The sequence below is a fragment of the Conger conger genome, chromosome 16 (genome assembly GCF_963514075.1).
Source record: "Conger conger chromosome 16, fConCon1.1, whole genome shotgun sequence".
Classification (NCBI taxonomy): domain Eukaryota; kingdom Metazoa; phylum Chordata; class Actinopteri; order Anguilliformes; family Congridae; genus Conger; species Conger conger.
Window position 1 is genome coordinate 40,306,794 of NC_083775.1, and position 14,567 is coordinate 40,321,360.

Below are 14,567 nucleotides of genomic sequence, written 5' to 3' on the forward strand. Positions count from 1 at the left end.
TTGGCAGGGAGAGTGGCAACACTACAAGTATGACCCCGACCAATCATCGTAGGCTGCAGTCATCACACCATCAGCTGTCAACACGATCTTGCAGGAGTTCATGGGTCTTCGGGGAGGAGGGTCAAGAAATTGTCCGTCATGGTTATGATGCTGCCGGTCTTGTGTTCTGCTATTTCTCGGCAACATTTCTCTTTTTTGACTCTGTCACGGTACTCCCTCGAAGAAATGTCAAAAAGGCAGGGGTATTGTTGCCACTCCTCAACGCACCTTTTCTCGGTGTTGGTGTTCCACCTGACCGCAGCAACAGCGGCATCCCTCTTCCTCTTCGCCATCTTCACCTATGTGCACCAGAGACCACTCTGTCAGCCTATTGGCCAGCGTGAAGGAACATGTCATTGACCGTCGTCAAGAGTGTCAACCTAGGCAGGAAAATGCTAAACATTCTGACATGCTACACTTTACATTGGGGTGTCGTGGGGCTCCCCAGACGCCACGTCGCTGATCTTCGCTTATGTCACATTACAAGGGGTGAAGACGCCCGTTCGTCGTTCCCCCCGTAGTCTGATCGAGGCATAAATCGGAAAAAAAGATATATTTCCTTTAAACTGCAATACGTCCGGAAACCGCTGGAGTTTGCGAGCTTCAGGGGCTTGTTACGGTAATCCCTGGTCTGTCCCACTGCACTCTATGTTCTTATACACTCTATGGTCGGTCCCACTGAACTCTATGTCCCCTGGGCTGGCATGGTTGTTTGAATGTTTGAACCAATAAGATGCAAGGTTTTTATTTAATAAACCACGCCTTTAACACCAGAGAGCAAATTAAGCCATCGTAGTATCATCCATTAGTAACGAAGTTGTGGAAAAACGTGTCGATTGGCAGTTGTTACAGCGATACAGATAGTCGAGGGTAAAAGAGGCACCGCCCACCCCTTCAATGTGGAAAATGATGGCTGAAATTGTGGCAAGTGTGGCTTTTCAGAAACGTTTAACAACATTAGCTAGCTTGCTCATATTTCCTTTGTTTTAACGTTAGTCAGTGGTAGCAGCGTGTCTTTATCATGCTTTCTATGCGTTAATTCGTTTTCTGGGGTTACTTGGTGAAATTCGGTTAGCTACTTGGCTAATACCAGCTTGCTAGCTAACTCACATAACGTTAGCTGACGTTAAGTTCGTAGCTTGCACCTTTAGAAACAATTTTGTTCATATTGATATTATTATTAGTTGAATCGGCTTTGACATCAGTTCAAAGATCATCCTTGTTCGCTAATATGAGCTAATTTAGCTTTTTCATTTAACTTGCTAGCTAACTTAGTTAAATAGCACCCGTGGTTGTTTTTGCTATTTAAGGTAAGTTGGCTAGCTAGATGATTTGTCTCGCTCAATACATTTGATTTATTTTTTTCTTTCCCATTTGTGATTCCAGGTCAGGCAACGTGAATTAACTTTCATGATATGACATCGTTTAGCATATTAGCTGTTTCAAAGTCTGGCTGTCCTGCTATTTAGTTCGTGGCGGATTCTGAGAAACGGTCCATATTGTAAGGGTTCTTGTGAGTGATGCAGATTCTTGAGTAACTTACCTTACAGGTGTCTGATAGTGACAGTGATTCGGAGGTCGGGACCCCAGTCAGACCGCCGCCAAAAAGACGACGAATCATCGACCCGTCTGCCCTAATCGCTGTACCCATTTACTCCAACAAAGTGCGTTTCAGATCGTCATGTCCGTTCAGTATTTGTGATAGATTGATAGTGAACTGTTGACTTTTGAGAACCCAAAAACGTTAAGACTGAATGTATGGTTGGTGGAAGTAGATACATAAGTGCCATATGCGCCTATTTTCATGAAAATATAATATTGTGAGATTAACGTTTTGTGGATTATTTAGCTGGGTGTGACAGACCAGTGTTTGTGTTCTAGTAATTTATTTATTTATTTCAATTTTAGGTAAACAGCAGTTTGCAGTTGAAGCCGACTGTTTTCGCGCACACAGACTGTGCAGGTATTGTACACTTTTTCTCTGACTTGCATTAAATCACTCTCTCTGATCTAGTCTGTCACTTTCAGAGTCTGTTTATGTACAATACGGGTATTACTGCACAGAAAAGTGTAGCATGCGCTCCTTCAACAGCTTAAATCTACACTCAGTGGCCAGTTGTTTATTAGCCTTCTTTTTTTTTATGACTTGATCTTCTGCTGTAGCTCATCCACTGGTCCTGGTTTGTTGTGTTGTGTGTGCCGGGTTATTTGAGTTACTGTTGCTTTCATGTCAGCTTGAACCAGTCTGGCTATTCTGCTCTGACCTCTCTCATGAACAAGACATTTTTGCCCACAGAACTGCCGTTTGCTAGATGTTTTTAGTTTTTCCACACCATTCACTGTCAACTCTTGAGACTGTGTGTGAAGATCAGCAGTTTCTGAGATCCTCAAACCCCCCTGTCTGGCACCAACAATTGTTCCACCATCAATTAGAACACATTTCTTCCCCATTCTGATGTTTGGTCTGAACAACAACTGAACCGCTTGACCATGTCGGAATGCTTTTATGCATTGAGTTCCTACCACATGAGTGTGATTAGATATTTGCATTGACGAGCTGGTATACAGGTCTTCCTAATAAAGTGTATATTTGAACTAGGTGATGCTGACAAAGTATCACAAAAAGATACATAATTGAGACTGATTTTGGCATGTATTAAAATGACGCACTGAAGGCGACAGGTCCTGAAATTGGAGAAATGCCTGATGACAACAGGCATGGAGAGGCACTGTCGGATTAACTTGCATCCCATGTAAAATAACTGAGAAAGACTGCACAATGAAAACACAATGGAGCCACAGCCACAACACTGGACAAATCCCCTTTCAAATTTGATGACAATATCACAAAATGAGCATTCTGCATTGTTTTGTCTAGACAGTTTTCCAAAAATGTGGAGACTCCAAAAGGACATGTGGAAACTAAACTATATTATTGGTCTTATGAAGTCCTCTATTTTAGATATAGGCATTGCAACATTTTTTTTTTTTGTCATAAAATGTTTTTGGCATAAAAAATTAATAATTGTTTTTGCCGAAGTGCAACAGTCTCCGGGCTTATTGAAAATTCTACTATCTTTACGCAGGCAAAACTATGTTGTGTTGTTTTATGCAAGCCTAACAAATTATACACCATTAGAAACTTAATGTCATTAGCTAAAATTATTTTCAGTCGTCTTCAATAACATGTATGTAGTGGGTTCTTTGCTGGACAGAAATAGTTCTGTGACTGACTGCGCATGGATAGGGAGAATGCCTATACTGCATTACTGTTACTGGTCATAGAAGCTCACCTGAGCTCACTGTGCTCCAGAGCACCTATACAAAACGTACATAATGGCATTCAGTATTAACTTGATTGATGGACTAGTTCCACTGGTTTGGGCTGACAAACCGTTCCCTTGGACAGAATGCTATTCCTTGTTATAGGTGCAGTGACTTTACCAGTCAAGCTCACACAGACATGAGTCACAGGAAGACGCTTTGCCAGAAATGACCCAACAGGGTGGTGCGCAGTGAGGTGCCTGAAGCCCCTCCCATCTCTGGGTGTCACCCTGTCTGGATTTGACAGCAGACCGTGGGGCTCAGACACTACAGCAGTGCCAGACCGTGGGGCTCAGACACTACAGCAGTGCCAGACCATGGGGCTCAGACACTACAGCAGGGCCAGACCATGGGGCTCAGACACTACAGCAGTGCCAGACCATGGGGCTCAGACACTACAGCAGGGCCAGACCGTGGGGCTCAGACACTACAGCAGTGCCAGACCGTGGGGCTCAGACACTACAGCAGGGCCAGACCGTGGGGCTCAGACACTACAGCAGTGCCAGACCATGGGGCTCAGACACTACAGCAGTGCCAGACCATGGGGCTCAGACACTACAGCAGTGCCAGACCATGGGGCTGAGACACTACAGCAGGGCCAGACCATGGGGCTCAGACACTACAGCAGGGCCCAGCTCTTTCATTCGTTTCTTTCCAGGTGATGATGCAGAGGTGCCAAAACTGTGGCCTCCGTCACAGACTCCGCCCCGTGCAGAGGAGAAGCCAATCACCACCATGCTCTCAGACTCGGAGGAGGACCCTGAGAAAGATGATAAAGAGTGAGCCTTTGAATGCATTTTTATGATATTACTTTATGCCCTGGAATGTCTGTTGCATGTCTTGGATGCCCTGTCTCGCACTATAGCAGAAGCATTAGTCTCCATCAGTTGCAGACGAGCATGCCCATGTAAAACAGAAGTCTCCTTGGCCAGTAGGTGGCAGCATTGGCATTGAAATTAGCACCTGCCTCTAGAGCTGGAATATTAATGTCAGTGGCAGAGGGTGAGCAGTTGGTAAAAAGTAACATTATTGCATTATGTCCATTAAGCAGACGCACTTGTACAAAGTGGGGCAGTAGGGAGCACCATGGCTTCGCAGCGAGAAGATCCTGAGTTCAAGCCTGGCCGAACCTTTCTGTGTGGTGTTTGCATGCCCTCCCCATATCCACCCGACATCCGCTTTCCTCCCACAGTCCCAAAGACATTGGAGAGACAAAATTGTGTGTTCCTGCCGTTGCCCTTGGCCAAGGCACTGGCCTCAGACCTGGAGTTGGTCCCTTGGTGCCGCACTGTGGCTGCCCACTGCTCCCAAGTAACTAGCATGGGTTGAATGCACATTTTGGCTGTAACGCTCACAATTAAATGAATAAATAATTTACTGGAAGCTGTAAAACTACAGAAGCATTGCAGTCTTGAGTTTTCTGTGACACCAATGAGCCCATCAGAGCCATCAGAACAGGACAAAGTCCCAGCGCATAACGAACAGCAAGATGAAACTGTTTGAACTTCACTGGGATCACATAAAACCCTCTGAATCTTAAAGAAGATGGTAGTGCTCAGAATTTGAGAGAAGGCCACAGACGCGGCACAGCTGAACAAAACATCAAAGCAGAACATTGTGGGGTTTTTCCAGCAATGTCCATTGTGGCAAGAGAAAGATACCAGCGGCTTATCCGATTTCCGACCTTTTGAAATGAGCAGACTACCTTGACCTCTTGCCTGTTGCAGCAGTCAGAAGCTCTCTTTCACAGGACACTCAGAAGCGCTCTTTCACAGGACACTCAGAAGCTCCCTTTCACAGGACACTCAGAAGCTCTCTTTCACAGGACACTCAGAAGCGCTCTTTCACAGGACACTCAGAAGCTCCCTTTCACAGGACACTCAGAAGCGCTCTTTCACAGGACACTCAGAAGCGCTCTTTCACAGGACACTCAGAAGCTCTATTTCACAGGATACTCAGAAGCTCTCTTTCACAGGACACTCAGAAGCGCTCTTTCACAGGACACTCAGAAGCTCCCTTTCACAGGACACTCAGAAGCGCTCTTTCACAGGACACTCAGAAGCTCTCTTTCACAGGACACTCAGAAGCTCTCTTTCACAGGACACTCAGAAGCTCTCTTTCACAGGATACTCAGAAGCTCCCTTTCACAGGACACTCAGAAGCTCTCTTTCACAGGACACTCAGAAGTGTCGAACACAATCATGATGCACAACGATCCTCTTTGATCCAGCCTCTACTATTTTAAAAACTGGGTCCATATTCAACGGTCCAACAGTTTAATAAATTAATTGCCCACGTCATGTTTTCATTTGATCCTTGACGCACGACACGTGAAGTAGACATTTGTCCAATGAACGTTATGCTCAAGGAGTAAAATATAATCGACAATCAAATATCAATTTCAACAACAAATATCAGTGTGAAATTGTGAGAGGAAGATCTTCCTTTCTTTATTTCTGGCTAATTTTTTGTGATGGTCTTATGTTTTTAGGGCAAGCTTCCGCTCGCTGTCTCCGCCCCCGCCCCCGCAGAGCCCTCTGGCCAAGGTCACCGTACGGGCCAATCGCAAGATCAGGTGCACTGGTCTTCTTCTGTCCTGTGTGTGCGTGTGCGTGTGAGTGTAATGTGCATGTGTGCTTGTGCGAGTATGTGTGAGTGTGAGTGTATGTGCGCTCGTGTGTGTGTGTGTGTGCGTCAGTCTATTTGTGTACGTTCATGTGCGTGTATTTACTAAGCGCTCTCCCCCTCCCACCCCTCTCTCTTCATCCACCCACATCTGTCACTGTCTCCCCCTCTCTCTCTTCATCCCCCCTTCCACCCGTCTCAGAGAGCTGGACAGAAAGCTGAACGCCATTGGTTCACTCCTGTCCCCATTGCCGGCGGGCACGGGTGGCGGCAGCGCTGCTTGTGACTCTGACGATGACGTCGTCTTCACCTCAGCCCCGCAGGCAGCGCTGGAGCGCGGCGCCCAGTCGCGGGAGATCCCGCTCAAATTCCGCTGCCGCATCGACCTGCACAAGATCCCTGTGCAGTCTGTAAGAACCGACATGCCTACATAGCAGAGTCCCGCTGCTCGCGGGTAGTGATCATTTTCATGTTTGTGGATTTGGTGCTTTTCACTTGTTGAACTGGTTGGGCAGTGCAGTCTTCAACACAGAGATGGTTCAGTGTTTTATTCCATCTGCATTTCAATGAATTCAATTAACCCGGTCATTCGGGACACCCGGGTGGGGCGGTCATGCTGATTGACCCCTGTGATACTCAGGACTCAGGGGTGAGGGGGGTCACGCTGATTGACCCCTGTGATACTCAGGACTCAGGGGTGAGGGGGGTCACGCTGATTGACCCCTGTGATACTCAGGACTCAGGGGTGAGGGGGATCACGCTGATTGACCCCTGTGATACTCAGGACTCAGGGGTGAGGGGGGGTCACGCTGATTGACCCCTGTGATACTCAGGGGTGAGGGGGGTCACGCTGATTGACCCCTGTGATACTCAGGACTCAGGGGTGAGGGGGGTCACGCTGATTGACCCCTGTGATACTCAGGACTCAGGGGTGAGGGGGGTCACGCTGATTGACCCCTGTGATACTCAGGACTCAGGGGTGAGGGGGATCACGCTGATTGACCCCTGTGATACTCAGGACTCAGGGGTGAGGGGGGGTCACGCTGATTGACCCCTGTGATACTCAGGACTCAGGGGTGAGGGGGGTCACGCTGATTGACCCCTGTGATACTCAGGACTCAGGGGTGGCTTAACAGCACAGTGAAGTCCAATTCCTCAGGGAAAGGTTTCGCCCACTGCTCCACAGCAATTATCCAGACGGGTGGTTTTAGTGATTTGGAGGCCCCAGGCATAGACCAGTGTGGGGCCATTCTCCATTTTGCAATCATTTTACAAATGCAATCATAGCTAGTGAACAAAAACTATTTGGAAGCAGCTCTTTTCAGTTGACAAAGACACAGCATGAAAGGACAGACCCAAATGAGAATTCTAACTGAAGAACTTCAAATGATCTTCACTCAGTTTGAAGACAATATGGCGAGAAAAATATAAGTGTTCTATTATAAGATAACAAATTATTTCAAGACAAAAAGTATAGTATAGTGCTATTTGATAAAGCATTTTAGAGCCGCTCTGTGATGGTGGTGGTGCAATTGCTGCTGCTGGATGCTGAGCTGGAGCAGTCCGAGCGGGTGTCTGATTTGTGGTGGGCTGCTGCTGTCTGTTGACACTTTCCTCCCACACTGTACCTGGTTCGAGTGCGGTGGGTGCATGACAGGCTGATGGTGACTGTCTGTCTCTGATGCTAACTTGAATTCATAGTATTCTGTGACGTCACTCAAAACGAACCGCGGCCATATTGTACGGATGCACAGTGCTCCAGTGGGCTAAAATACAAACCTCCGTCAAGGCATGCAGACAAAATGCACAAATGACAACTAGAACCAACCAATACCAACATGAAATATAAAGACACTTTAGATAAACTATCATGGAGACGATATTCCAGTTTGCCTGGAAATAAAGGGAAGAAACATAAATGTAGCTGAGGTGACTGATTAATCTTCCAACACATTTATTACAGCCACAGAGCTGTTTCGCCAACTGACAGACAAGTCAAGATTACTAGCAGAGTGGCCAGTGTGTTCATTTAAAGGTACAATAGGTAATTTCCTCCTAACGGTCAAGAGAGGAACAACAAACAAACAACCTCAAACCACAACACTGTTTATGCTTCCCACAGTCTATGAATATAACACCTAATATAAAGCGTTATTATACAGTTGAGTGTTTTGGAAAACTGACAGTTACAAACGCTAGCCTGCCGTCTTTTCGTAGTGTTCTAGTAAGAAAATGTTCGCCGAACAGGTGAAATCTTGACTTTGGTGTGCTACATAACACTATTTATATTTGTTGTCTTTTTGAAGTAGCTAGCTTTAGCTAACCAATTATATTGTGAGCAAGCAAGTTGGCTGAGTTACTTGCTGGCTATATAGCCTAACTAATATAGTCTACCACAAACGATGCAACTGTAACTTACAGTTTGAGAGAAATAAAGGTTTAGCTAAACAGGGATGACTGAAGACATAAAGAGATAGAAGGAACATGTAGCTACCCAAATTGCACTCCAGACAAGCGATCATTGAAACGGTATACTATTTCTTATCTAGTTAGAAAGCCATACCAGTTTGCTATCAGTAACAAGCTAATTAGCTATTACTAGTTAGATTCCTGAATTGACAAATATCCACCTTAAGCACAACGCTTGTGCAATCGCTACTATGTTCGTATTGCCTATATTTTATCGTAAGCTAACTATTGCTAATGTGCTTGTTGCTACCGATAAGAAACTGGTATTGTTTCATAACTAGATATGTAGTTTTTCGCTTGGATAATAAACAATAGTATACAGAGTTTCAGTGATCGCTTGTCGGCAATTTGAGCAGCTACACAAACAATCAGAATAAGCCCCCACGCCATTGGTTGTTGCAGTTAGAACCAATTCTCAATGAATGAGCTTGAATTGTTGGACAGCTGTACAATGTTTTGATACAGAGTGACGGCCGGACAAATGTACACTTGGAAACCCGAATTTAAGGACTATAAACACAGGCAGAGGGTGCGACAACATCTCAGTGAGCCTTTTTCAATCATAGGAAGGGATTCACAATGGTCTTGTAACAATGTTTTAACACAAAAATCTTACCTATTGTACTTTTAATATGAGGATCTCGCTTAACGTAAATTAGCGAGCGCTAGCAAACGTTAACTAGCCAACTAACGATAAGTAACTCGCCGGCTAATTTTACCCTGCTTTACTAACGTGAGACAAACGTTAACGTTAGTTGTCAACACTGCCATTAATCAATTTGTTCTGGCTAAATGCTACCTTGAATTAAGTGATCAGAACACACACTTCTGCTTTGTGAAGGCAGGAAATCTTTGCGGTTTGTTCTGGCTAGCTATAATTCCTCCTGGCTTGGCTTATCCTCTCCCTCATTCTCTCACCCCTGGGATTCTATAACCGCTGTCGGTTCTGCTGTTGCGTGCCTCCGCACATTATGAGCTCGGTGAGGCTTGGCATGATATGATATTTATCGATTTATCAAATGCAGTAAATGGCCCGCCAGACAGACATTGCTTTTCTGTAACTCTATCCCCCCCTTCTGTTATCGTTGAGGCAGTACTGCACCTCCACACTTGGGGCCAGCTTAATGCTTCTGTGACAAACCTTATCTATTCGGTGCTGATATGACGACCAATCAGCATGATCAATGTGATCATCTGATGATGACACATGAGGGGGGAGGGACTGACCACAGGTTTCTATCACAGACTGCTCCTCTCAGTGTGGCGGTGCAGCAGCTCTCAGTCAGACTTAACGTCCCGCCCTCCCGCATCCTGCTGTTGAGGAAAGACACGGAACTTCCTGTCGACTCCACGGCCAATGAGCTGGGCCTGGGCATCGCAGACATCATCGGTGAGACCCCTATCATGCTAGAGAATGTCGTTTTTTAATGTTTCACGCAGTCAAATGCCTCAGTGTAGTTTCTAGTTTCTGGAGTCATGTAGTTATCTGAGAGGTGCTATTGGCAGTTTTAGTAAACCCCTTGTGGACTCCAGGCTGTCCCCTGTCTTCCGCTCAAACCGCTCTTTCCTAGACTGTGTAGTGATCGCAGAGGGACACCGAGAGAAAGAGAGTGACCGTGACATCATCACCGTACGACTACAGACCAAGGACAAAGGGTCTGCCCAGGACTACTCCGTACACAAGGTCATTACTGACTGGGGCCAGACTACACTTCCTGTTCCTGCTGTGTCTTTATGATATACAGTGGTGTGAAAAAGTGCTTGCCCCCTTCCTGATTTCTTATTTTTTTGCATGTTTGTCACACTTAAATGTTTCAGATCATCAAACAAATTTAAATATTAGTCAAAGACAACACAAGTAAACACAAAATGCAGTTTTTAAATGAAGGTTTTTATTATTAAGGGAGAAAAAAAATCCAAACCTACATGGCCCTGTGTGAAAAAGTGATTGCCCCCCCTGTTAAAACATAACTTAACTGTGGTTCATCAAACCTGAGTTCAATTTCTTAGGATACCCAGGCCTGATTACTGCCACACCTGTTCTCAATCAAGAAATCACTTAAATAGGACCTGCCTGACAAAGTGAAGTAGACCAAATGATCCTCAAAAGCTAGACATCATGCCGAGATCTAAAGAAATTCAGGAACAAATGAAAAAGAAAGTAATTGAGAAAATCAGTCTGGAAAAGGTTATAAAGCCATTTCTAAAGCTTTGGGACTCCAGCGAACCACAGTGAGAGCCATTATCCACAAATGGTGAAAACATGGAACAGTGGTGAACCTTCCTAGGAGTGGCCGGCCGACCAAAATTACCCCAAGAGCGCAGCGACGACTCATCCAAGAGGTCACAAAAGACCCCACAACAACATCCAAAGAACTGCAGGCCTCACTTGCCTCAATTAAGGTCAGTGTTCATGACTCCACCATAAGAAAGAGACTGGGCAAAAATGGCCTGCATGGCAGAGTTCCAAGACGAAAACCACTGCTGAGCAAAAAGAACATTAAGGCTTGTCTCAATTTTGCCAGAAAACATCTTGATGTTCCCCAAGACTTTTGGGAAAATATTCTGTGGTCTGACGAGACAAAAGTTGAACTTTTTGGAAAGTGTATGTCCCATTACATCTGGCGTAAAAGTAACACCGCATTTCAGAAAAAGAACATCATACCAACAGTAAAATATGGTGGTGGTAGTGTGATGGTCTGGGGCTGTTTTGCTGCTTCAGGACCTGGAAGACTTGCTGTGATAAATGGAACCATGAATTCTGCTGTCTACCAAAAAATCCTGAAGGAGAATATCTGGCCATCTGTTCATGACCTCAAGCTGAAACGAACTTGGGTTCTGCAGCAGGGCAATGATCCAAAACACACCAGCAAGTCCACCTCTGAATGGCTGAAGAAAAACAAAATGAAGACTTTGGAGTGGCCTAGTCAAAGTCCTGACCTGAATCCTATTGAGATGCTGTGGCATGACCTTAAAAAGGTGGTTCATGCTCGAAAACCCTCCAATGTGGCTGAATTACAACAATTCTGCAAAGATGAGTGGGCCAAAATTCCTCCACAGCGCTGTAAGAGACTCATTGCAAGTTATCGCAAACGCTTGATTGCAGTTGTTGCTGCTAAGGGTGGCCCAACCAGTTCTTAGGTTTAGGGGGCAATCACTTTTTCACACAGGGCCATGTAGGTTTGGATTTTTTTTCTCCCTTAATAATAAAAACCTTCATTTAAAAACTGCATTTTGTGTTTACTTGTGTTGTCTTTGGCTAATATTTAAATTTGTTTGATCTGAAACATTTAAGTGCGACAAACATGCAAAAAAAAAGAAAAAAAAAAAGAAAAAAAAAATCAGGAAGGGGCCAAACACTTTTTCACACCACTGTATAGGTCGGCCCGTGCCAGATTTTATGTCTGATGTGAAATGTGTGTTATTATAGTTATTAACATTACTTTGAATATAAATTTGGTCATTGTGTGGTGGATACATCCCTCTCTGATCATTTATGGTTATGGTTAAACAATTCCACCACTTTACACTTTAAAGACAAGCTGAAATCCAAATTAACATTTTCCTCAATTTAGTTCATTCTTCATTACCATAAGCATACATCTTAAAGTATATATTCCCCAAAAATTGTGTATTTTCACACCTAGGTCTTTTCCATCCACTTCCTGGCAAACAAGATTTTATGAGATTTGATGGCATCACATCCCCCCCCCCCCCCCCCCAGAGCTATAGGCTATGGCTCTGCATCCCCCTCCTCATTTAACATCAGTCAAATCAACTCCCCGCCCTCCAAAAATCCCCCCCTGAAAAATCTGCTAATTTCTGTTTCAGCTTGCCTTTTAAGTCTTGCTTGCGCCCTAGTGGCTGTGCTGTGCATTGGCTACGGTGGAGGTGAGGCAGCACACCCTCTCACTTCCTTTTCCTTCTCAGGAAGCTCCTCTGGGGTCCGTCCTCTCTCAGTACCTCTCCCACCTGGGCGTGCACTCCCGGCACAAGGTCTGCTTCCTGTTCGACGGGTCAAAGGTCACAGACAGTCAGACACCCTCCCAGCTGGACATGGAGGACGGCGATGTCATTGAAGTGTGGGCCTGACGATGTGGTTGCACGGCAACTGGAGAGGAGGACTTTGGATGCTCTCTCCTCGTCAGTGCTGCACAGGAAAGCAGGGAGGGCACAGCAATAACTCTGCCACTGTCTTAACACCCAGCAAGGTGTACTGGGATATTTGAATAAATATACATTATTGGCTTAATATTAATTTAAGGATTTTTATTTCAGGACAATTGAATAGGGGTTATGTGCAAGTTTGTAAGTCTGAAATGAAATGACATTTTGGTAAAATGGCAGTGTTTGTTTTTTGTCATGTTGCCTGCACTTCACCCAAGTGTGTAGTGTGTAGCTGCTTTGCTGAGAGAGAGCTGGTAGCTGTTGTGAGTATAGCAACACTGAAGCAGCGCGTGTGCTTTAAGTCGATGAACCCAGTTTAAGCTCAACCCTTTGAAAAGTAGGTTTTCTGGAAGTGTTTTTAGATTTTGTCAGTTATTGGGCAAGGGTGAAAGGGCGCCACTGAGGTGTTATTGGTGCCAAGAGTATGGTCATGTGGCAGTAATGTCGGCGAACGATGCACAAGTGTAAATGGTTGGCATTTATATAGCGTATGTATTATGATGGCGGCACGGATGGTGCAGTGGGTAGCACTGCCGCCTCACAGCAAGGAAGTCCTGGGTTCGAATCCCCGTCGGCCGGGGCCTCTCTGTGGAGTTTACATGTTCTCCCCGTGTTTGCGTGGGTTTCCTCCGGGTACTCCGGTTTCCTCCCACAGTCCAAAGACATGCAGGTTAGGCTGATTGGAGAGTCTAAATTGCCCGTTGGTATGCCTGTGTGAGTGTGTGTGCCCTGTGATGGACTGGTGACCTGTCCAGGGTGTATTCCTGCCTTTCGTCCAATGTATGCTGGGATAGGCTCCAGCCCCCCTGCGACCCTGTTCAGGATAAGCAGGTTAGGATAATGAATGAATGAATGTATTCTGATGAATGGTTCAAGACTTCGTTTTCAAATTAACTCTGTCATCAGCTAGTCAGCCTGCAAGGAAGTGCTCTCCCCTGCCAGCATGTAGCCTAAAATATTCTAAATAACTGAGCAATGTTTAATTACATTTTTGTATTCAGCATAAAATATTATGCAGGCCTACTTTTTAATAGAATAAATATGTTTTATAAGTAATTCTGTTGATTCACACCCCTATTTTATTGCGATGGTCATTAATTATGCTAGTGAGATTGTCACAAAATCTCAGGGGATCAAGATAGTGGTGCATGCAGCTAAATACATTTTGGGTATTACTGATGTGAAGGGGGACAAGATTCAGGGAATTTTAGAGAAAGGGTTTGGTGGGAGTCATATACCAGGGAATTATAGATTGTTTTTGTTAATTTTATGATTGCCTATAAAGCTTTGGCAATATGTATTGAAAAATGTCATGCCAATAAATCATTTTGAAATTGAAATAGAGAAATCGAAATTAATGTGGGTTTAGGGATGATGATGGGAGGGTTACATATTTTGAAGAATCTATATGAAGAAATTCCAACGAAATTATTACGTACATTCAGTTTTCCAACCGCCGTTAAACAAAACTGAAGAAGAAGACGTACTAAGTGTTCTTTAAGTCCACTGGGTGGCACTGTAATCCTGGTCCTAAGAAAGTGGTCACCTAAGTTTCACCTTAAAATCAGCAACCTGTCAAGAAACCAGGTCAGTTTAATAATCCGCTGCTTTGACCGACCAATGCAGTGCCGAGTAACTAAACTAACTAAAACCAGTAGACCCAGTGGCTTTAAAAAATTTTTTTTATTGATTGTACCTAGCTGGGTGAGTCCAAGAAAACGGAACTACCATCGTCAAACCTTATAATGCGCCCGTTTGCGTACCATTAACATAACTAACCAATATTGTGGGGTGTTTTTATATGGCCATCTTGCCGTGAGTGTAGGTTTGCTAACAATGGGATCACGAGGATTCTGCGTCTCAGTTCCAAGTGTCACCACATCTCCGCATCGGGCAGGCAATCTTCTACGATAAACTGCTGATGACTTGCACACACACACACA

General features: G+C 44.8%; 1 protein-coding gene across 1 annotated transcript; it reads left to right on the forward strand.

Annotated features, from left to right (window-relative positions):
- The first annotated feature begins 825 nt into the window (after positions 1-825).
- On the forward strand, positions 826-13,964 carry nfatc2ip (nuclear factor of activated T cells 2 interacting protein). Its single transcript, XM_061225320.1, has 9 exons — positions 826-963; positions 1,590-1,703; positions 1,948-2,002; positions 4,022-4,142; positions 5,855-5,938; positions 6,191-6,398; positions 9,703-9,847; positions 10,029-10,141; positions 12,388-13,964. The coding sequence occupies exons 1-9, from the start codon at positions 937-939 to the stop codon at positions 12,547-12,549; spliced, it is 1,029 nt and encodes a 342-aa protein (XP_061081304.1). The 5' UTR covers positions 826-936; the 3' UTR covers positions 12,550-13,964.
- Positions 13,965-14,567: the final 603 nt, after the last annotated feature.

Bases quoted from the DNA above. Each gene is read 5' to 3' on its own strand.
- nfatc2ip (XM_061225320.1), top strand. From the start codon at position 937: ATGTGGAAAATGATGGCTGAAATTGTG. The intron at 5,939-6,190 runs GTGCACTGGTCT...CACCCGTCTCAG, and splicing joins CGGGCCAATCGCAAGATCAG to AGAGCTGGACAGAAAGCTGA. The intron at 9,848-10,028 runs GTGAGACCCCTA...GCTCTTTCCTAG, and splicing joins GGGCATCGCAGACATCATCG to ACTGTGTAGTGATCGCAGAG.